The following is a 24,668-nucleotide window of genomic DNA, read 5'->3' on the forward strand; positions in this document are numbered from 1 at the left end:
TGCGAGAAGGACTGTTGGCTGTTGGTAAATGCTGCTGGAAATGCTGCTTGCGTGAAATTGACATTGCGCGTCTGCCTTCATCATTTTCATCGGGCAGCTTTACTGAAGAACGAAAACGGGAGAAGGAGGACGTCTTCAAAAGCAACACAGGAAGTTGCCTGGAGGCAGCTGCCATTGGGCTGGTAGGCTTGGTCACTCCCTCTCTAGATCCACCTTCTTACTATAATTACCCAAGGTGCAGCGCACCTGCGTGCGCACCGAGAAGGACGACAAGGACTGTTGGCTGTTGGTAAATGCTGCTGGAAACGCCGCTTGCGTGAAATTGACATTGCGCGTCTGCCTTCATCATTTTCATCGGGCAGCTTTACTGACGAACGAAAACGGGAGAAGGAGGACGTCTTCAAAAGCAACACAGGAAGTTGCCTGGAGGTGAATTATGTTAAGACTGGAATAGCTTGCTTTCAGAAAGTGTTTGCCAGTTTAACAGACACTTAATGGCCGGCCTGACTGCAAGCCTGCCAATGCTTTGATAATTAGTTTGAAAGACTGTGTTTTTTTTTTTTCTTTTTCTTAGGCAGCTGCCATTGGGCTGGTAGGCTTGGTCACTCCCTCTCTAGACCCACCTTCTTACTATAATTACCCAAGGTGCAGCGCACCTGCGCGCGCACCGAGAAGGACGACAAGGACTGTTGGCTGTTAGCTGTTCGTCTGTTAGTCTTAGTATGTGAACTATTTCTTTATTTTAACATACTCGTACTAAAATCAGTCTAAGACTCGTGCAGGTAAGGTGACTACTACTGCAAAAAGTTTGTAACGTGGCTAAAAAGTGAAAAATAGGAAATCCAAATTGCCAACGGTCATGAAAGACCCACGGGCTGACTTTTTTGCGGCTGTATCCACGCGCAGAGCTAGCTTAGCAAGGGCGGCTGCGCTACCACTCCCCCCGCAACAGCCTGATGAAGAAGAAGAACTTATTGCATGTGCTATAAACTGCTCTAATAATTTAAAATTAGGCAAGGATAAGGGAACGGAGGAACTACAAATGAATGCTAACTCACAATCCTTATTTGCGGAAGAACTAAGTGATCTACCGCAAAAAGAGGCTTTGAAAGAATTCTGGTCTGAGATGGCTAATACTCAAGGAGAAGTAGGCACAAACGAACAAATGGACGATGACACTCCTAATGTATTTAGGACAGCGGACCTAGATACCTTTCAATCGAATGATATGTCTGCTTCTATTGTATCTATCAGTACTGATTCGATTAATGAACTACCTTTGGATAAGTCTGACAATACTGATATTTGCACATTGATGGGGATTTTTAACCGATTAATTTTAAGTGAACTAAAAAGACAAACAGACTTATTAGCACAAATTAATACAACTGTTCAGCAGGTTCCGGATAAGCTTAATGAGATTTTAGCTAAATCCATGGGCAAGCCGCCTACAAAACCTTTAATTGGTAGAATGTCAGAAGAGACTCCCATGAATTTAGAAAAAATATCTAGCCCTGGAACTATTGTAATAGAAGACTCACAGAAACTGAGTAACCCGAATAGAAACGTGGCGAGGTCTAAGACCACGGTACTAGCGACTGAACTGTGCCTCAAATCAAATGTGGAAAAAGTAGGGGGAAATACGAATATATCGAAAAAAGAAAAAAAAAGCTAACAGATGAAAACAAAAATAAAAACAAAAATTTCCATAAAACATCACGTACATTTTTAAGAGATGTGAATTTCAAAAACATGATAGAAACTGAACAGCAGGACTTGATAGGCTCGGACAAAGCTAAAACTGGGAAAAAACACGTAGATACGGAAGAAATCACGAATATAAGAGACGATGTGACTAAAGTTAACCTATCCTTACAGCAGGAAGGTTATCATGAATCTGAAAAAAACATCTCTGAAACTATGAAAAAGAAAAAAGAGAAGGAATCTTTAGATATTGTATCTCAGCTGTTGTCATTGAAAACTGGTATGGCAGATATCTTTGAAATTTTTAAAGCTAACTCGATGATACCTACCGTAAAATCAAAAACCAATTACTCAATAGCAGAGACCGAGAATAACCCTGTAGGCAACACTGTAGGCCCAATCACAATTCGGGAAAATAATGGTATGAAACAGAAGGCAAACTTGAAGATAAATCTTCAAAATACATCATCTTGTGCTGGGAGTATACTGATACAAAATGAAATGTTAATATCTGACAGTGAAATTATGAATGCGCTTTTAGAAGATTTTAGTAATGAAATGGAAACAAACAAAAAAGAGCACATTAATAAAATCGAAGAAACGAACGGTGGATGCGTGGTGGTGACAGAAAAGGGTAGTAAGCAACAAAATATTACTATGATAGTAAGAAAAATTTTAGAAGAACATAGTAATGATAGAAATACACCTGAAGAATCAAAACCTAGTATAGAAAGGAAAAATACACAAATACTGTATGAAAACTTTGAAGAGGATGACGAATTCCCGGATTTGAAAAATCCAGCCAAGGCCGAACTGCCAAGCCTAATACTTAAGACGTTACTTCCTGAAGGTAGAAAGATAGTTTTGAACCCCCCGTATATTATGTCACTATTTGCTATGATCCCTACACTTGAAATGATATCTCCTGCTGAAATTGTACTAGTGGATTTTATTCATAGAAACAGATGGGACTATGTTCGACTGGTAATACCATCAGCGCTAGTTAGAATGTTGATTTTAAAAGAGGCAGAAACTTTGCAATGTAAAGGGTTCGACATATTTCAATTCACAGACCCTGAGCCTAAAAGAGGTAGGAGACATGCCTCATATGGAAAAGAAATGTACCCTAACTCAGAAATAGCTAAAGCATCAGAAAAAGCGGAGATACGCTCTGAAAAGGGGGAGTTAAGAGGTCTGACTCTTGCTCTGACAAAAGTAATTGAATCATTGAAGGCTTTGGCTATGCCACTTTAGCAACAAAGGTAAAGTCTCCATAGCATCCTGGATCTCGAGAGGTCACTCACAGTTGCTATGTAACATAGAAGTCACGGATTTCTTGAATAATTTTGAAATGATCCTTATTCAGGAAACTTGGGCGACGACGCAATTAGCTTGGGAGAATTATTACACCTGGCAAATTCCGGTGGTCCAAGGCGACAAAGGAAGACCAATGGGTGGACTCCTTAACGCGTGTAAATTTGACACGGAACCAGTTAATATTAAAGTATGGGCGCACCTAGAGGTTTTCCTTGCAGTAATTGTAACATCAAAATGGGGGACACCCGTATTAATGTATGCATCATCAATATATACTGGAATCCTCTTAAGTACACCGAAAGTCAATTGTTAAAAGAAATAGACACTTTAACACACAAAATTGATGGATGGAGAGAAACAAATGCTAACAACTTTGTGCCAATGGCGGGTGACCTGAATGCAAACTGTAACCTTAGCAAGGCGGAGTGTGATGAACTGATATTGAATTTAGAGGATGTAGATAACAAACGTAAAGCCATGTCATCTAACAACGAACGGAGAGGTGCTATTTGGTTAAACTTTTTAGAAGTGATGGGGTTAACCAAAATTTACAATGATAAACATACATGGCATGCTAGGGGTTTTTGCTCTGTAGTTGACTATATGTTTGTAACTGAGGGTTTTGAATGTTTTATGTCTCAGCTAACAGTTGTAGAAATGTCTACTAGCAACCATAATTTGCTTTCAATAGAAATTCCACATATAGAGAATCAGAAAAAACATGCAATCTATGATGAAGAAATACTTATCAACATCAAAGGTACAAGGATACGATGGTTTTATACCAAAACCAAAAAAATTCACCTCGGAACTGTGTAAAGATTGGGGAATTATGTCGTATGAAGAGAAAACCATAAATTTTTCAGCATATGGATTTACTGATTATATAAACACGATTACACAAAAAATATGCACAAATAAAATAAGTAATAATAAAAAAAGGTCCCATACTCATGTGTTTGACAATCAGACCTTAGTAAAAAAAAAAAAAGAGCTGAGAAAGGAAATCCGCAAGCTGAATAATGGCACCGATGTTATATCGGAGAAAATTAAACAAATAAAAAAATTAAAACAAGCATATAAAAATTGGTTAATTGCACGAAAAGTGTATAAAGACCAAATCGATGGTGAGAAAATGCTGGCGGTAATTAAGAGCAAAAACACTTCCAACTTTTGGCTACTGTTAAATGACACTTTGACTACGCAAAAAGAGATTCTTTTCACGCAAATTAGTGAAGACACCTGCAAAAAACATTTTGTAGCTTTATATGAGATGCCCTGTGACGAAAAACTCTGAAAATAGTTTTACTAGAAAAAGTGAAAAGGTGACATGGGATTTGGATATCTCCCCAAGTCACATATCTAAGATGATTGGGAAAGCTAAAAAATCAGGAGCCCCTGGGCCAAACAATTTATCTAGTATGATAATGAAAACTGATATTGTCTTGAGGGGGGAAATCTTACATATACTATTTACCAATATAACTACCAACAAAATAATCCCAGAAGCTTGGAAGCTTGCCATTGTGATTCCTATTTATAAAAAAGGCCTAAGGTCTGCTCCTGAAACTTACAGGCCTATTGCAATATCAGATCCTGATTATAAGATCTTTACGTCCATCATACTAAAAGACCTGGATGAATGGATTATCAGATGTAATGTGCTTGATATTAAACAAATAGGTTTCAGGAAAAAACTGGGTACAGACTGTGGTGGTTTGGTCTTGAAAAGTCTGCAATCAAATACTGTCAGAAAACAAGATGCATCAATTTTTGTAGCAGCAATGGATCTCTCGAAGGCGTTTGATCTGGTTGATCGGAATAAATTATGGGAAACCTTATGTGAACTATTCATTCCTCAGCATCTTTTGGAAATGATTATAGAGCTATACCCTAACACAAAATTTAAAATCAGACTTAATTCGGAAGGGAAGTTATCCTCTGAACAGCTAATTCCGAATGGTCTGAGACAGGGCTGTAAACTGGCAGCTACTTTATTTAATCTTTATGTCTGCAGAGCTGGCAAAGAAATGAAAGGTAAAGGTTTGGTAGCACCTAAACTAGGTAATATCACTATAGAATGGCTAGCTTACGCTGATGACTTTTTACTTATGGATTGCACTAAGGTTGGTTTGCAGAAACTTATAAATGCTTTCATGCTGTTTATCTCCAGTATTCGGTTAAAGATTAATGCAGACAAAACTACTATTATATGCCTGGGTAAGACATGTAAAAAGCATTTGCAGTTATCCTGGTCTTGTCAAGGGAAAATTACATGCCAAAAGTCTTTCAAATATTTGGGATATGAGTTTGTAGGTAACAATTCAATGGTTACTATGAAAAAACAGTTAAAAAATAAAGCAGACAACATTTTAAGACGGATGCGCAAATTTGATGAAAAATTTGGGAGATTTACAGCAATTCCATTAAAACAATTTTACATCATGTCATGTATCCCTAAATTGGTATACGGTCTAGAATTGTATGAGCTGGAAAACACGGATTTGATAAAAAAACTGAAAAGTGTCATATGGAAAGGGGTTCTATACTTCATTCTCAAGAATACTGCATTCAAAGTAATTAGATACGAATTTGGTTTACAGTCTCTGAGATCCATTATTGCCTGGAAAAAAATACTATTATAGAGAAAATGTTCACTTTTAAACACTAATTCGCTATATACGATAGCTGGGAAAGATGTAACAAATGTCTTTTGTATGAAACTTAAAGAAGACACTGAAGAAATACTGAGGAAAGCAGGTATATCATTTGAGTTGCTAATAAATAATCACCAGAAAGTAAAAAACATTTTGAAATGTAACGATTGGCAACTGACGCTTGACGCAATAGCCCAATCGAAAACAATGAATCAAGCCTACTCATGTTGGAAACTCAAACCCCGATTGGAGTTTTAGCTGGAAAAATATCCGTCAAGAAATTTTTAGAAATACTTTCATGAGATTGCGTTTTGATGTTCTTAAAACTAACTATGTTTTAAAAAGATGAGTGGAGTTGGTGTAAATACTGTAAAAAAGAAGGGGAGGAAGAAACCCTGCTGCATCTGATTTTGCTATGCCCGCCGCTAATGAAGGAACGAATACAACATTTTCAGCAATTCATAAGACATTTGCACTGTGTAGGTAGGGATTTGTTATGGTTTCAGATTCGACATAACAACTCTACGGTATTGAAACTTAGAATCATAGCCTTTTTAAATAATTTTTGTGCGCTATCATGAATTGTCAGTCTAACTGTGAACGATGAATTTTGTATTTAGGAAATAAGTTTTAAGAAATTTTAAGATGATAATTGAGCATTGTTGATTTTAAACTGTTTGTCAGTTCATGTGATGTAATATTTACTATGTGATTTTCTACCTTTTATATGTGATTTCTATTTTTGTAAAGGTTTATATAAACCATATACAAATGAATAAATTATAATCTGCTCCTGTAAAAAGCAAGGGGCAGATGCCCACAGCTCAAAATGTTGCGCTGTACTAGGGCATATTAAATGCATTATTGCAGTACCATATAACCAGTACGCCTGCCCCAGATTAATGAGGTATTACCTAAATACAAATAAGTGCTTAATGCATAGGAACTTGCATATTATTGAGACAACACAGGACACAACTCCAGGTTCAGCAGACCTGTACCAATTTGATCCCATTGTTGAGATTTCCCTGATAAGTCTTCATCATCAACTGGCCAACTCTTATGTAAGGTAGGAGTCTTTAAAAACAAAGAAATATAGTGAAAACATTGTAACAGCCAGGAGGGCATTAGCCCTATTTGGAGCTCCCTAGAATTGACTCACATGCTCCCTATGCTTAATGGTTATTTGAGCATACCTGTTGCATGTCTGTTGTCATTCCAGAAGTATGAATGACACATTTGTGTACAAATGCACGCAGAGGCCCGTGGCAATTCAATTGAAGCAAAATAACCCCTGTGTTCAGGATCCTTGCTATTCATAGCAGGATCATTTGGATTCCAACCTAAATATGATGAACCTACAGGATCCAGAGGTAGCAGCGTTGCCTCTTCTCCCATTGGTTCAGATGTCGAAAATGACCCAGATTCCTAAAGTGGAACCTGAGTAGAACCTGTTTCAGGAACCTCTACAGGTGTAAGTACAGACCAAGTTACAATTACACCTTCCTCTTATTTTTTTTGTGACTAAATAAGTCATTTAAAAAAAGGCAGTCGTGGGACACACCTCAAACAATTCAGATTCCAAGAGCAGGTTGCTTCAAATATTCCAAAACATGGCCGGAATTTAGGGGTAAGAGAGGTAGGCAGTACTGCAAAAGGAAACAACCCAAAACCAGATTGTTGGGTAACTCGCTCATGGCAACAAAGACAGCAGAACCAGGAGAGGCCATCAACTTGGTTTACAACTTTTCTTCATATCAGTTGTCATCACAGAATACTTCCCTCTTGAACAAAGCTTTCTCGTTTGCACCATCTTCAATAAGCAATTTCACTGATATCCAGATCGATGTTTTCAAATTTGTCAAGAAACTCAATTTGAAAAAATACTTTGCTACCCAAGTCAGACAACGCACACCGTACCGGAACTACAATTGCTACCGTCATATTTTTCTATGCAGACTCTTTTTTTCGACCCATATATTGGTGTCCCTAGAAGACATAGATACCGTACTAGAACCTACAGAACAAGATGTACTAAAGGAACTTGATATAGATCAACAATCTATTGGGATGAAGGATTTAAGTAAGAAGTCCAAATTCACTCCGGTATGTCAGGGTGATAATGTAATCGATACCTTTTTATAAAGCAGTCATTCGGGATATTCATGCTTTAGAAGATACGCCCCAAACAACTCCCAAATCTAATATGACAATCTCTGAATCATTGGATTTGAGACAACTACTGGCTAATAAAGCCCATATTATTAAAGAAGCAGATAAAGGTGACAACGTAGTCCTTCTGGATGAATCAGATTATATTGCACCTAGAAACACTTGTGTACAGGCGTGTAATAAATGACATATCATATCATATAGAGATAGCACATACTCATTTGAACACACCTGGATGCTACACTATACTCCTGTATTATTCCACCAAGACTATTACAGGTGCTGCTACTAAGCTGATAACTAAATGGCATGCAAAATACATTTTTGCTTGTGGAACACCCTATTATACCCACTATTTATTTTTTACCAAAGATTCACAAAAATGTTGATAGAATACATGAGGACAGGCCAATCTTGAGCGGGTTGGGCTGGCCTACTGAGCCCATGTCCCACAACATCAATCACATTCTTTTGAAAGAAGCCATGCTTACACCATCGTGTCTGTTATACAATGCATGTTTTACAAATATTAGATGGGTTTGAATTTGTAATGGGATATATTTGGGTTACTTTGGATGTCAAGTACCTTTACGCATCCATCAGACATGACCTAGCCATTGAGAGCGTTGACTTCATTTTTCGAGACAGATCGCCTCTTTTCATGAACACATTGAGATGATCAAATAACTGCTACAATTTGCTCTCAATAATGTGTTTTTGTTTAATCAAACCTTTTGCAAACAGCAGATTGGGATTGCAATGGGAGCTAGTTTTACACCTCCCTTGCAAATCTTTTCATGCCATAATTTGAGCAATCATATGCACTTGCTTATCACCAATATTTACTGTATATACCCCCTTGGCGACATTGCATACATGACATCATTATGATTTGGAAAGGAACAGAACCTGGGTTATTAGAATTTGTAGCTTATTTGAGTGGCAATAATGTGGGACTATCCTTCACTCATGTCAAGTAGTTCAAGCATCGATTATTCTGGATCTTAAGATCAGTATCACCCCTAAAGGGTATTCCTCGCACACCTTTCATTAGGCTGCAGTTGTCAATTCATTACTCCTTGCTACGAGCAGTCATAGAAAGACAGTGATTTCTAACATTGCGAAAGGGGAATTTATCCGGGCCAAATGCAATTGTACCCTGCCACGGACTACACTTAGGAATGCTCTAATATTCACCATAGATTCCTGGCAAGATGTTACTCTATGGACCTACTTGATGAAGCACAGTCACAGGTTGGGAAGATGGAGAGAGCTACCCTCTTGACACCTAAGGGAAAAAATAACTCTGCAGACCATAACAAACTCAGATGTATCAATCATTACAATACCGATAGCCAGAAAATCTTCAACATACTTGAAAAACATTGGCATCTTTTACATATGGATAATATCAATCCTAGCATAACATACAGCAAAGCTACACTACTTGGGAGAATTCTGAGCCCTTCCTTCATAGCTGAAACACCTAAGGCTAAAGACTGGCTCCAGAAATGTTAAGAGGGTGGGGGTTTCACAAATGTGGGACATGTTCCATGTGCACGTTCACTTTAGAAACTGATGTTGTCAAGTTTGGCAGTCGAGGCTCATTTCATATACAGAAATTAATTCACTGTGACACCATATGTGTTATTTACGTGTGTGTGTGTGTCGCGTGCTGCGCCAATATTACATTGCGAGCACAAACTGTGCACTAAAGATCAGGATTCGTTTACCATTGGGAGCCCAGATGCCAAGTATCCGCTCGCACTACACTGGCAGCTGAATCACCAAATGGACCATACCAAAGATCTTCGTTTTGTTGCACTCACGCAGGTCACCTCACCGAATCGTGGAGGGGATCGAGAACTAATTCTTGGGCAACAAGAATGAACATGTAAATACAGGACTGTGTACCATGACCTTAACACAGATCATGAGTTTTTTTTTTTATAAGCCCTCAAATGGTTGGTTGAATTTTATACATTGAGTTGGGCAGTGTGTGTAAACGATTGGAATACAAATGATCCTGCTATTAATAGCAAGGATCCTTAACACAGGGGTTATTTTGCTTCAATTGAATTGCCATTTGCCACTGCATGCATTTGAACAAAAATATGTATTTCATGGTTGCATTGGCAATATGTGTTCATACTTATGGAATAACAGACATGCAACAGGTATGCTCAAATAACTCAGAGCTAATAAACCATAGGGAGCATCTGAGCCAATGCTAAGGAGCCCTTAATAGGGCTTATACCCTCCTGGGTGTTAACAATGTTTTTTTGTTTTTACAGACTGATACCTTCTATAAGTCTTTATCATCAACTGTCCAACTCTTAGCAGGGGAAATCTTAACAATGTGATCAAATTGGTACAGGTCTCCTTAACCTGGAGTTATTTTCTATGTTGTTCCAATAATATGCAAGTTCATATGCATTAAGCACTTATTTAATCTAAGTAATTGTACTGCCACTAATGGTATTTAGGTAATACCTAATTAATCTTCGTCATGGTTATATGGTACTGCAATGATGCATTTAATATGTACTAGTACGGCGTACCTTTTCGAGCTCTGGGCAGCTGCCCCTCGCTTTTTACAGGAAGCATATTATAAATGATACTTACATGTATTCTGTGCATAGACTGGGGGAATTTATTAAGTTTTGCCTGCCCTCCCACCCTTCTTCTTCAGCGCCTAGGGCGGGCAATGCTCGGTACTAAGCTGAATAACAGCTCTTCAATAAACTTTTTACATCGATGTTAATTACTGTGTCTCTCCGGTTATGTGGCATAGGTTGCTATGTGAACTTACAGCAGAGCCGGACCCATTCCAATATGGTGCACAGCATCATGCTGCCAAGGACGTCTGTCTACGCAGGCGTCTGGATTAAAATCTGAGTCGCCCATGTGGCAGCATGTAGGTGTTGGAGCTACTCCGAAAGATTGACCCACAATGGTAGTTGCAGGCCATTTTTAAGTTCACCCTTTATGATGACTTTGCAAGCCTGACTCGGCACCAACCTAATAATCGACTTCTGTACCCATATTTTTGTGTTCCAGTATTTAAAGTATCTAACCCAATGTTTTTTTGTTTTTAACTGGTTGTTGGAAGTACAACTTTTTGTTCGAGTAAACACCCAGGTGAGGTGTCGGGGCTGTTGATGCATCGGGTAGGCTACCCATTTCCCCAGGTTAGACATCAGAAATGTAATACATTGTGAGGACGGTATATTGTGCTTTCAATTTTAGAGCGCAGTAACAGGTATGGTTTTCTTTCACAATTTATCAGCTTGGGGTTAGGTTTTTGGGGAGGTGGAAATAACCCCCCCCCCACATCCCCCCACACTTTTTCTCCGGTACCATTTGGTTTCTGACATGAGACACTCGCGCTTAGTTTCTTTGACCGGTTACCAATTGAGTTAACAGGCTTTTATGCAACCACATCAACTTCTTGGTAGGCAGACATGCATGAATTAATGAGCCACAATGGCAAGCAAGTGGGGATACATAATCATTGGTTGGAACTGTTCACCTTTCAATCGCATGCAAGATTACCAAAGCTCATATAATCATATAAGTCATTTTCTTAAATTGGCATATTGTACATGTGGACGTTTTTGCTATTATGTGGATGTGGCGCACTTCCTCCAAGCATGCTTATGCATGACCACTTTTGGGTGTGGCAATGGCTCAGATGTGCAACTATTTGCAGTAATTGGGCAAGGCATTTTTTAAATTGTTTTTCAAATGAGTGTATTATTTTTTCTTTTTGAGCGTTTCCTTTTTGTTATTATTTGGTGTATCCATGATGCTGGCTTATTCTTGTTCTATCCCTTATTTGTGTTTCTCCAACAATTGTTTCTGGCCAATAGTGTGCTTCATGTTGGATCGCTATTGTTTAATTAATTGTGTTTTCTTTTTTACCCCTTTCTATCCTTGAAATGTACACCTTGCTTTTAACAAATATGTATTATTCATATGTATACAGGGTTTGGTATCCTCAATTTATTTTTTGGCATCCCACTGTTTAAGGTATTGTGTACATGTGTGTGCATGACATTGTGGTTGTATACAGCCTGAAAAAAGACAGTGAGAAAGAAACATGTTCCGGCTGTTTTTCTGCTTGAGTTGATTAAATATTTGTCTTCAGTAAGTTAACTTATCCACGCAGTGTGATCTTGTTTTGCTTAAATTCATGTAATTCTAGGTCCCGTGGGGCATTGGGTCCTCTCTTGCATGATAACCTGCAGCAGATACTTTCAACTGTAAAACCTCAGTATTTAACTAGCAGTGACTAACACAGCAGGTTCAAGTCTAAATGCCCCACAATTGTGTGCTACACAGTTCAAGTGCTACTACCACTGCCCAGTGCTTTGGAATTGTTAGGTAGGTTTTGACAAGACACTTCAACCTCTTCAGGTAGGCAAGGCACTCTTCCTTATAATGCCTTTCTCAAAAGGGGCAGCCTCTTTGCCTCTTCCGTCTGTCCGACTACCATAAGAACAACCTGTTTCTGCCCATAAGACTCCATTCTTCCTGGGTTCAACAGTCTTTAGCACCACAGGTTGTATTGTACTTCAAAATATTCTTCACAAGCAATTTGCTCCCCTTCTCCAGCTTTACTCACACCTTGCTTCCAGTTCAGCCCAGTAATTACAAAGAAGTCTTGGTGCGACTCTCACAACTTCAGGTAACAATGGCACACTTGTATCTAAAGCCACTTGAATGTTAACAAATTCACAGGGTAGTTTGATGGTTCTTTAACTATTGGCAAGACTGGTTTCACTATAATGCTTGTTCTCTTCAATACTTTTGACTCTTTACTTCTTAGAGATGGAAAGAATGTCACTTTTAGATACAGTACAGGGCCCAGTCTTTCAAGTGAAAACACAATTGGGCACACACACAACCTCTCTTTAAAGTGAATTTCAAGGTTTTCAAGTTGAATAAAGAATTGTATTCCCATGTAATGGCAGGTATGAAATCCGGACTTCCTTGGGAATTACAATTAGGGCTACGCTCATGTTTTTAACTTGTAATTTGTATAATGTCAAAGTTTGTTATTTTGGTAATGTTTTAGAAAGCGTTCCCTCTTCTTAATTGGGGACACAACACCACTCTTATACAGCAACAGTCAACAATGGGTTTCAATGACTTTAGCATCCCAAGCAAGTTCACGGTATATGCGAGTGCTACAATTTCATTGTTAACCAGACTTCTGGTATAACTAGCAATACACAAGTCACTTAGGAGCTGGCTACATTTACCAGCAAGGCTCGTGCAGTGTATTTTTCAAGGCTGTGCTTCACTCACAGGCTTCATATACACTGGTTTTACGGGTTGCACTGCTTTCCTGACTTCCTCTACCACTTCTACTGCTTCTGGCTCATTGGGGACCCACGCCCTTCTCCAGCACGGGTGTTTTTGGTCCGGCCACGTGATTTGGGAGTTCATTTTCCTCCCAAGATCCTTGGGTTGCCTTCTACTTCTGGCATTGGTCTCTTGCATGTTCACAGCTCTGCAATCACGGAAATCGGGCTTACGTGTGGAAAACTTAGTCTACTGCACGTATTCCGCTGTGCAGCCTCTGCACTACAGGTTTAGGGATAACAGAACTCTCTCAGAACTTGCAGGTTAAATCTGCTGTCTCCACATTCCAGCATCCCTTCTGTGCTCCCATTTACTTGTGATTTGCCAGCCTCGTGCTACTCCTCTGCTGCTACCGCTACAGCCAGGCTTGCAGCTTGTTCCAGCACCTTCCTCTACTCCTTTCCTGATGGGGCCTTTTATGCCTTACAAGTTAAATGATTGTTTTCAGCTGTAGGCTATTAGCCTTAATTGCCTGAATACTGCAGTGGCTACTAGGCTTGCCTGACTGCTACGTCTACATGCCTCTTCAGCCCTCTTACTGGTCTCAGTACCTCTAGGATTCTGGGACTTGTAGTCTCTTCTAATAACATTAGGTTTTCCACTTCTGCATTATTTGTTGGAGTGGATTTAATTCCCTTTGGGCTTTTAACAGAGGGCCTATGAAAATTGGTTATCCCAGGAAGATGGTTTAGTGAAGACCACATCTCCGTAATCCTTCACATTGTACCTTTGGGAATTGAGGAAGGTATTTATTGTGTTACCAACAAGTATCTTTCTTGTGGTGTAGTTTTTTTTGATTTTATAACCTTAGTATTCCCAACCTTCGATCTAATATGAGGTTGAGCGACATTAAGATTACAATAAGCCATAAGCATTTTAGGCATAATGGTAAGAATCTCCCTATTGGAGGAAAATTACTTTTAAAATATTCTCACCACCCTGATGGGCCCTGTCTCCTCCCAGGTGATCCTCCCGCAGTACACCAACCCCCGGGTTGAGATCAGGAAGCGTCAGCCTTCACCAGGCCACCTGGGAGGAGACTTTAGGCAGGGTTTTAGCTAGGAATCACATAAGATTCTTCCCACCTCCAACAGCTTTCTTCTTTGTCGCAGTACCCTGTAAGGAAGAATACCAGGTCTACCCAATTATGTCTCTGGAGGGCATCACCAGGATCATGAGAAAATCCATGGAAGGGAGACATTCCTCCTACTTTGTGGAACTGTGAAAACAGCATGGGAAAGGCCAAGGGAAGGGAGACATTCCCCCTACATTGTGGAACCATGAAATCCAGCCTGGTTGGTTTTCAAGTCCATGGGCTAGAAGTATGACTTTGACACTGGACGGTGGACTCTGTATTTCGGGACATTGACATTTTCATTAGTGTTATAGTTGAGGCAGGGAACCCCCAATTAGAGTTACGGAAAGATTGGGTTTTCTCTTTATTTCTTTAAAGAATAAAAGTCTCTGCCCAAAAGTATGCCACCTGTTTGTCGGTCTCCCCTTTCACACCCTTAGAGAAGCTAAGTATCTAATCGATTCAAAGGTTTGCTTTAAAACTGAGGCTCAGAATCACATAGTGTCTCTGGGCTGGGCACATACGAATTTGATGAGAGCTTGCCAGTACCAGAGAAGGGGCACCCCTTAAGTCCAGAAGAGGGGTGTGTGTGTGTGTACTCCAATGAGAGGGAAGAGAGCCCCAGAAGAGGGGTGTGTGTGTCAGTGAAGGTAGGAGAAGCCCCTTGAGCCTAGAAGGCGATTGTGCCCCAGTGAGGGGGAAGGAAATCCCCTTGAGATCATAAGAAAAAGACCCCTGACCTAAGAGAAGGTGAAAAGTAGTGAGAGCGAGCGTGAATTCGATCCCCAGAAGAGGTAATGTGTAGCCGAAAAGGAGAGCTCTTAAATCTCAGAGGAGGGGTGTGCTCGTTTGAGAGGGGCTGGCTGTTAGCCCAGAAGAGGGTGTACTTCAGTGTAGAGTGAGAGAGTGACTTTGATTCCTGGAAGATGGGATGTGTAACGGGGGAGAGCCCCTTGGCGAGGGCAATATGCAACAGAGGGGAGAGGCACACTTGGCAAAAAGGGGAAGTCCTAAATATAGAGAGGTCTTCTGGTCCCCAGAAGAAATGAGGATTGACATCTAAACTGTATACCTTTTTTTTTTTTTGCTGGCCATCATTGATAGTCCTGCTTTTAAGGACTACTTTTCGCAAGAACCTTTATGTTGCAGACATCCTGAAACAATTTCCATGCAGTAGCCTTATTTTTTTATTTGTGATTAATTAAACAATTAAGGTGCCAGTAGAACACACTTCGGCCATGTGACACCACCCACTCTTTCAGGACAACTTCCCACAGGGGTTTGTTCAGAATGCCTTGAATGGTGTCCTATGGGCTGTATTGGAGATGTGGTTTGGCACAGGGAAGCCACCTCTCCTCTGCCAGTCTTTTCTGGACATGCCGTGGCAAGCAATCCCATCGCTCCTCATTAGAAACTGATCTTCAACTGGATCTCCTCGGTTTGGTCTCTTAGAGCCTAGCATCTATTTTGCAACACAGTGTTGGTGTTTCCACTGCCAGAATGGTGGCCAGCGCCAAGAAAAACCAACAGACTGACCTGGGCTGAAAGAGTTTGCCCAGGCCAACACATTTCAAATATAGTTGAAAACTCCAGTAAGGGCTGGTGCCAGTGTGCATTCCATGGCTTCTACACACATGCTAGGAACAGGCTTTATCCTGCTTTGCAACATCACTTTCCCTACGTTTCACTCTCCCTAGATAAGCTGTTAGGCGACCTTTATTATACGAGGCTCAAGCATAGGGCCTCAAGAACTCGTAGCCCTCCCTCAGAGCACCTTCCTGAATAAATAAGGGAATGCATAGAGGCATAGAGAAAGGAGCTGCCCCCCTCATCCTGTGACCCCGCGCCCGACCCTGCAGGACGGTGATGACTTTTGGGGGAGCTCTGTACTGGGACGGAACACTTGATTTGCAGCATCTGCGGCGGTGCCACGCTCAAGTGCATTGTCAGAGCTGTATGTGCAGTTGCAGCTCTAGAATATCAGGAGGGGCTGCTGGTCCGGATTACGGTGCATTGGTGCAGCTGCCTCTGGGGTGTGGCAGTGGGACTGGCATGGTACATGCTGCACTGGAGTATTGAGGTACTTTGGCCATGGGTGTGTGCGTGTGTATAGAACTGGAAGTCCGTGCTGCATTTCGATATTGAGACGCACTGCAGCTGTGTCTGGGGGTGTGATATTGGACTAGCACGAGCTGTGCGTTGAGGTTGCTCACTAACCCTGCAATAAAGAACTCTCTTTAAAAAGTCTTCCTCTTCGTGTAACTCTCTTTGGTTTCCGAGAACATGCCCTCCTTGCCCTTCTGTCCTTTTGTTAATGCCGGGTTCACATTTCTCTGTTGCAGGCCTTCTGGTTGCTGTACCTGTTCCTTGTACTTGGAACGACTGCAGATAAATAGTAAGTAGAAATATGTCGCTTTTCTAAACCTATTTCCTATGAAGTGACTGGTGGTTTACCAACGGCAGCTGCAGGTTGTTGATCTCTCTGGGCTTCTAGGGTGTTGTGGCCTTCAGGGTGCGATCACGGGACTGGCAAGGGAATTGCGTAAGAGGGAGTAGGAGGGAGGGACGGAATGTTGGCATAGCAGTCAGTAAAGAAGGTTGTTCTGTTGCTGAGCTTGTGTGCATGGTTTTATTTATGGCTGTACTTAACACTGGCGACGAGCCGAGTGTAAGTCTCCCTCCCTCCCATCCTGTCAAATAGATCCTCTGCTCTGCGGTGCACGCGACTGCTTGATCAGGGGTCAAAGACGTTCCATTACCTTCTCAGAGCAACAGGTCATCGTTCCCTCACTTTATGCGACCCACAATACCGTTCCAATACGGCAACTTTTTTTACAAAATACTGTATTTTCATCCCCATTGGAGACTCGAACCTGTTGAGCGCTGCTGATATCATCACGTTAGTGCAACATTGCGCTGCGCCATCTCGCAGGTGCTGCAAGATTATCATTTATTTCAATAGGCTGCTTGAGATACAAACCCATTCCCAAGCCCCCAAAACACCTATCTGCGTATGAATGGCTGTAGGTGCAACCTTGTTTGTAGGCAATGGGAGGGGTGTGTCTATGGCTGCCCATTTTCTTTGAGGTGCGAACGGAGGATGGTGAAGGAGGAGGCTGCATGAAGGTGCATGCTGAGTGGGAAAGTGACACACTAATGCATGTCATTTAAATGCATTTTCTTTCATTGTGTTTTCTTCAGTTTTAACTGTTGTGAATGTTAGCATGTCCACACTCGGATAGAATTGTGAATATTGGCATGCCCACACTTGGATAGAATTGTGAATAATAGCATGTCCACACTCAGAATTGTGAATATTAGCATGCCCACACTCGGATAGAATTGTGAATATTAGCATGTCCACACTTGGATACAATTGTGAATATTACCATGTCTACACTAGGATAGAATTGTGAATATTAGCATGTCCACACTCAGATAGAATTGTGAATATTAGCCTGCGTCGCATCCAGATGGGACTTTGAATGTTAGCATGTCCACACTTGGATAGAATTGTGAATATTAGCATGCCCACACTTGGATAGAATTGTGAATATTAGCATGTCCACACTTGGATACAATTGTGAATATTACCATGTCTACACTAGGATAGAATTGTGAATATTAGCATGTCCACACTCAGATAGAATTGTGAACATTAGCAGGCGCAGCATCCAGACAGGATTTTGATTGAAGGATAGCATGCCTGCGCCTAGATGAAACTTGAATGTTAGCATGTGCCACACTTAGAACTGTGAACACTAGCCTGCGCCGCATCTAGATAAGATTGTGAATGTTAGCATGCCCACACCCAGATAGAAATCTAAACATTAACCTGCACCGCATCTAGATAGAATTGTGAAGTTCAACTAGTGCCCCACTTAGACAAAACTGTGAATGTTAATTAGCATGCTAAAGTAAACCCACTAACCAATATAAGCTCAAACTCTGCATACTTATCTCACTCAAAAAACTCACACAACCATCTGTCGCACAACAAGCCGCACGCACTTCACTACACTGCAACAACACATATGCCGGAGCAACAGCACACGCGGACTGACACCGATCCAATACCCGCACCAAAGCTCAGCACCCGGTGTATACCGAGTTGAAGCTGCCAACAGAACACCACTCCTCTCACTATCCTACTCCCTCTTCACCGTACTAACCCATCCCACCTTATCGTTTACAGATCCGCCAGAGCGCCTGGGGACCAATTCCGTTGGTGACGGTGCGCAATACAAATATCTTTAACATTTAACATGTTGTAAAACACAATGTTGCATGTTGCAGTGGAGGAATGGAAGGACCCAGGTATGGGGCTTGAATGGGGCAAGAGGATGACGGTGAGTATGGGGGAGGAGTGGGCAGAAAAGGGGGCGGGGCAGAGGGAACATAGTTCCACTACTTTTTATTCCTACGTCCTGTTCCCTTTCCTCCATAATTATAGGACATTCCGTCCTTTGGGACGGGACCGGAGCACTTAATTAAAAAAAGCATCAAAAATAAAAATAATTGTCCTTTTATTTTTACGCTGGGCCACCGCACGTGACCGTAACCCAGCCTTCCTGAGCTCTGCCCCGCGCATCGCCCTTCTGTCCTTTTCTCCACGCGGTCGGACGCACTTGCATCACTGGGAATTTTCTTTTTTTCCCTTGCCTTCGTTCCTGCTCCGGTTCCACGGTCATCTTGTCTTCCATCTATGCCGGAGCATCTGGGATTCGTGACCTGTTCTTCCTGCGAACATAGTTTCGTGAGGGCGGAGCCACACTCTTTGCCTGGAGTGTTTAGGCAGGGAACACTGCTGGAACTCGTGCTTCTATTGCGACTCCCTCTCTGTCCGTGCACTCCAGCGTAGGCTTGTCAGGTGGGAGGAGGTGTTTCAACACGTTCCTCCACCTCACTTACAGCTCTTCATTGACGAGAAAAGGAAACGACCGGTAAGTTCTTTCCTTTTCAGGGCACTCCGGCCGGGTGACTCCTTCCCGGGGTCTTCCAGGTCCGGGAGGGGCTAAAGTAGCTCTACTACAAGGGATTTCCCTGAGGTGTCCCGCGAGGGGCTTAACGGGTGCACCAGAGCTTCGTCCAAGGACCCTCGCGGGGGGGGGCTGCTAAAACCGGTTCTTCTTCTGAGGTTCCCCTTTTAGGGGCTAAAGTTGGGCCCAGTTCTTATGTGGCTCTTGGTACCAGGGTTCGGCCTGAGGTTTCCATATCAGGAACTAACCGCACCGTGTCTCGGCTCAAGGCCCCTCCCAAGCTGGCTAAACATATCCCGGTTACCCCTGAGTTTACCCTTCTTGGAGCTATTTTCAACACCAGCAGAATTGAGGGACCCCCATCAAGGGTCCTGGCTGTAGGGCGCGGCTCTCAGCCTTCTCAGGCTCGTGGTGACACCAGTTCTGCTGAGGTGGCAAAGAAGGCGGTCACGCACCATAGGACTTCCAGTACCAGCTCCACCAAGGATTCCTTTTTGGGGCTAATTCTTCAGCAGTCCCTAAAGTGTTAAGTACACACCCGAGATCTGCGAGTACCAGTTCTGCCGAGGTTCCTTGCTCCAAGGCTAAGATGTCACATAAGACCCCTGACTCCCCTGCGGTGACTATGGCCTCACTTACTCCTGTGACGCAGTTTGCCTCAGGCGTTGACAAAATGGCGGGCCAACCCCAGCGGACCGCAGCAGCGATTTTGACTACCTCTTACACCAACGTTTACCACGACTGGTGCTGATGGGCTGCCTTTTGGGGCTGAGCAGCCTTTTTCACACTTTGTGCATAGTAAGAACCCGTTCCGCCCTTGAATGGATTGGCGTGCTCGGGCACCGCTGCCGCATAGTCTTGCTCCCTCCTGCGTCCGCACCTTTGATCTATGTGGATCCAATTGGTAGGGGTCCATCCTGGTAACTATCCTTCTTCTGGTCATGGGGGTATGCCCCTTCCGAGCGGCCTCTGCCCACTCCAGCGCCTAGACCTTCATCTGAGGATGCATTTTTTGGGAAGTTTCAGACGCTTATACACTCTGATCCCATGAAGGCATACTTTAAGGATCTGTTTAAGGAAATGAATCCTAGGCCGCCTGTAACGCCTACTGCTCCGGCAGATCCTATGCGGGCCCCGGTGGTGCCACCTCCTCCACCTCTTCCTGCAGGACCTCCTCCACCACTTCCTCCTCTGCCTCAGCTTTCCCCGGTAGAAAAGACATTGGGTGCTCTGCAAGTCAACACTTTAGGCCCTGAGACGCAGCGGATCAGTCTTCTGCTCCCACTTCATTGGATGAGGGCCAAGCGGACCAGGAGAGCGATGAGCCGACCGCTCTATTAGAGCCTTTCACGACCGGGTGCTGGACATGATGGTGCTGCTAGACATCCCAGTACCCGAGGCCCCTGCTCCACAGGAGGGGGTGCTTTCTGGTGCCTTCACTCTGTCGACACTGGAGCGCACCAACCTGTTCAGAACGATGTTTTGGCTGTCGCCCGTAAGGTCTGGGAAAAACCTCATTCCGGGCAGCATCTAAACAAGAAGATTGACGCTCGATATAAGCTTCATGCTTCGGAGGACATATCTTTGTCTGCATGCCCGCTCCCCTCGTCAACTGTGGTGGCAGCAGCTATGCTCCAGTCCAAGCTGGCCTCTATATCCTCCACTGCAGCGTCCCAGACCCTCTCCAAGGAGGACAAGCTTCTTGACACCATTGGGGAAAAGGGTATTTTCCAATTCGGCTCTTCAGCTGCATCAGGCTAACACTGAGCTCATCCTGGCGACTGCCAATGTCAAGTTGTTGCAGGAGCTAGCCAAGTTCCAGGAATGTATTCGTGCTGCTAGGCTTGAGGACTTCAAAGGTGGCTTGTCGGATGCCAGATTTCTGGCGCAGGATCTACTTGAGGCTGCGGCCCATCATGTAGACGCCTCAGCTCAAGGCATCATGGTCTGGGTAGACCTCTCCCGCCAAGCGTGGCTGCACGCTACAAAGTTCTCGAAGGAAGTTCAGGACAAGGTGCTTGATCTCCCCTTCGAGGGTAAAGAACTGTTCCACTCCTCCATGGACGAGGATACTAACGAAGACCAAGGCTAGCACTCAAATGGCCAAGTCTTTGTCGGTCTTTAGGAAAACACCAGCAAAGGCAACTTATACTCAGAGGTCGGGGTCTCAAACAAGGTCTTTCTCTGGGTTCAGAGGTTTTCAGGACCGCTGTGCGCGCCGAGCAGATGCTCTAGCTGGTGGGCCCCGACATAAACAGCAGCGGCAAGGTGGCTGGTTTTTCTCTCGGCCAACAGCCTCCTCTTCTGGAATGGGTGGTCTACCCGCCAATAAAACATTGAAATAATATTTTCCATCGGTCGCACAAGACTCCGGTGGGAGGACGAATTGCGTCTCATCTGGGGGCGTGGCAGACCATCATCAAAGACCAATGCGTTTTGTCAGTCACTCAGGCGGGCTTCCGCTTGTTCCTCCCCCTAAACCCACCCTTCAATCCTGCCTTCCAGCAGACTGGGTCGCCCTCCCTCAGAGCCGAGGTACCGAAACTTCTAGACCTCAGAGCAGTGGAACCTGTTCTTCTTGGGGAGCAAGGGCAGGGCTACTACTCCTGTCTGTTTACAGTGGCCATACCCAACCAGGCTGGCCTGCACACTATCCTCGATCTTTCCAAGTTCCATTTTTGTCTCCCTCCTCCCCCCAAGAGAAATTCAAGATTACGCCCTGCCAGATAAAGTCCTCTCCGGAAGCGCGATTAGCTCAGCGTGGTGGACCTTCAGGAAGTATATATGCACATTCTGATTTGAAGCCGGCCTCAAATATCTGTGGTTCTCCGTGGCAGCGGAACACTTCCAGTATCATGTGCTCCCTTTTGGTCTCAGCTCGGCAAAGCGTGTCTTTATGAAGATGATGTCAGTCATTCCTCAGACTACAGGGGGGCCATGTATATCCATACTTGGACAATTGACTCCTGCGCAGTCCTTGCCCACAGACGGCTACGACCAATCTTCAGTCACTCCTTCAGCTCCTGTTCCATCTTGGGCTGTCAGTGAACTGGCGGAAATCGTCCATGATGGTCTGAAGACCTGATCTTTCTGTATTTCCGTTGGGATACTGTCAGCACCAGAGTTTTCCTGACGGAGGACAGGATTACGGACCTGTCAACCACATGCCAACACTTCCTCCAGTCCTCTCACATGACGGTTTGGTGGTCCTAGTGATTCTTGGGCCTCATGGCTACTTGCGTATTAGCGCTACCTCTTGCACGTCTGAAGTTGAGATGATCTCAGCCTGCTCTTCGAGACAGCTGGTCCCAGGCTACGGAACCGGATTCCAAGATGATTTCAGTTCCATCTTGCATGACAGTGTATCTTCAATGGTGGTCGTCCGCCAGCAACCTTGCAGTGGGAACCTCCTTCCAGGAGCCCTGCCCACAAGCAACGGTTACCACAGACTCCTCCCTTCTGGGGCGGGGAGCGACACTGTGTCACCTCAAGGTGTACAATTTGTGGACGCCTTAAAACAGGTGCTTCCATATCAATTACCTGGAGCTCCTGGCAGTTTTTCTGGTGCTCAGGGCTTTCCAGCCAACTAACACAACAGTGTGGTCCGTATTTGCACAGACAATTCCGCTGCAATGTTTTACATCAACAAACAGGCGGGCACCAAGTCTCCTCTCCTGGTGGACATTGCCATGCAAATTTGGAATTGGGCCATCCAGCACAATGTCTGGCTTCAAGATGTACACATTCCGGGCCACATCAATGTGGCTGCAGACTCCCTCTGTCGCCAATTGGCAGCCAGATACAAGTGGGAGATGGACGACTATGTCCTCACCAACATTTTTCAGCAATGGGGCACTCCAGAGGTGGACCTCTTTGCGACATCAACCCAGAAACTTCCTCTTTATGCCTCCAGGGACAGGCTCGGAGCGTCTTCCTTGGGTGACGTCCTGGAGATCCCGTGGGACAACATGAAAGCTTATGCTTTCCTCCATTACCACTGATTCATTGGTCACTCTGCAAACTCAGGAGCTTGTCGAACTGCACTCTCCTCTTCATAGCCCCTTGGTGGCCAGCCAGGTTTTGGTTTTCAGAACTGCAGCACCTGTCAGCTCTTCCCCCAATTAGGTTGCCTCATATTCCTGACGACCTTCACCAGAGCAATCACCAGCTGTTGCACCCCTCCCCACAATCGTTAAGCTTGGCGGCCTGGTACCCGAGTTCCGATCTTTAGTGCAGTTCAATCTGTCCGAGGACAACATGCGCATAATCCAAGCAGCCAGGAAACCTTCCACAAGGACTCAATAGAGGAGCAAGTGGCTCAGATTTTGCCATTGGTGTTTGGACAAAGAGCTTGATCCCAAGCATGCTTCTATTGACACTGTTCCGTCTTTCGTATCTGACCTGCAGGACTTATTTGTCCGCCATTGCGGCCTACTTGTCTACAGACAGATGTTCTTTTTCATTGACTAATCCAGTCATCAAGAGACACTTTGCGTGTCTTCTGCATCTCTTCCGGCCGATTCGGACTCCTCATCCCAAATGGGATCTGAACGTAGTCCTCACCGCCTTATGCCATAAGCCTTTTGAAACCATGGCCATTACCGATCTTAAGTACCTTTCTTGGAAAGTTGCTTTTCTGATTGCAATAACATTGGCAGGTGAGTAAGCGAGCTCCAAGCTATTTCTGTGGAACATCCGTTCCTCACTTTGCACAAGGATAAGGTTGTGCTTTGCACTCATCCTTCCTTCCTCCCTAAGGTGGTTACTGATTTCCATTTAAACCAGTCAATCTCTTTACCAGTCTTCTTCCCGAACCCGGCCTCTGATGCGGAGAGATTTCTGCACAATCTAGATGTCAGGCGAGCCCTGAAGTTTTACCTCGATAGAACGAGTGAACTCAGAAGCTCCTCACAACTCTTCGTTACATTTGTGGACCCGAAAGGGAAACCGGCCTCGAAGGCATCCATCTCTTGCTGGATAACCTCATGTATCTCTGAGGCCTATAAGATTCAAGGCATTCAGCCGACAAAGGGCATCCATGTACATCTTGTCTGGAAAAGCAGTTGCTGTTGCCTTCCAAAATTATGTCCTTTGGGAGTCCATCGCCAGGGCAGCTACATGGGCCTCCGCATTGGCTTTTTGCAAGCATTACTGTTTAGACCAGAGCTCCAGGGCTGATGTCAAATTTGGCCAGGCAGTTCTCAAGAATTTGTTCCAATAAGGGAAATTTCCATCCACCCGTAATACCTATGGTCAGTGCTTGGGAATCTCCCACAAGTAGAGGAAAGGGGACGGGATGTAGGAGTATGACAGTCACTCACCGTAGTGACTACCTTACTCCTAGTCCATAGTCCCCTTTCTTCCATATGCCCGCCCGATGTCCCCTCTAATAAG

General features: G+C 43.7%; 1 protein-coding gene across 3 annotated transcripts in view; it reads left to right on the top strand.

The window, feature by feature from the left end:
* SLC8B1 (solute carrier family 8 member B1) overlaps positions 1 to 24,668 on the top strand; it is a 348,368-nt gene that overhangs the window by 118,752 nt on the left and 204,948 nt on the right. For all 3 annotated transcript variants that reach the window (XM_069619233.1, XM_069619235.1, XM_069619234.1), the window contains exon 4: positions 16,638 to 16,690. In XM_069619233.1, the coding sequence (XP_069475334.1) occupies positions 16,638 to 16,690 (53 nt within the window). The remainder of the gene's footprint in view (positions 1 to 16,637; positions 16,691 to 24,668) is intronic.

Source organism: Ambystoma mexicanum, chromosome 10, assembly GCF_040938575.1.
Source record: "Ambystoma mexicanum isolate Mex_15411 chromosome 10, UKY_AmexF1_1, whole genome shotgun sequence".
Classification (NCBI taxonomy): domain Eukaryota; kingdom Metazoa; phylum Chordata; class Amphibia; order Caudata; family Ambystomatidae; genus Ambystoma; species Ambystoma mexicanum.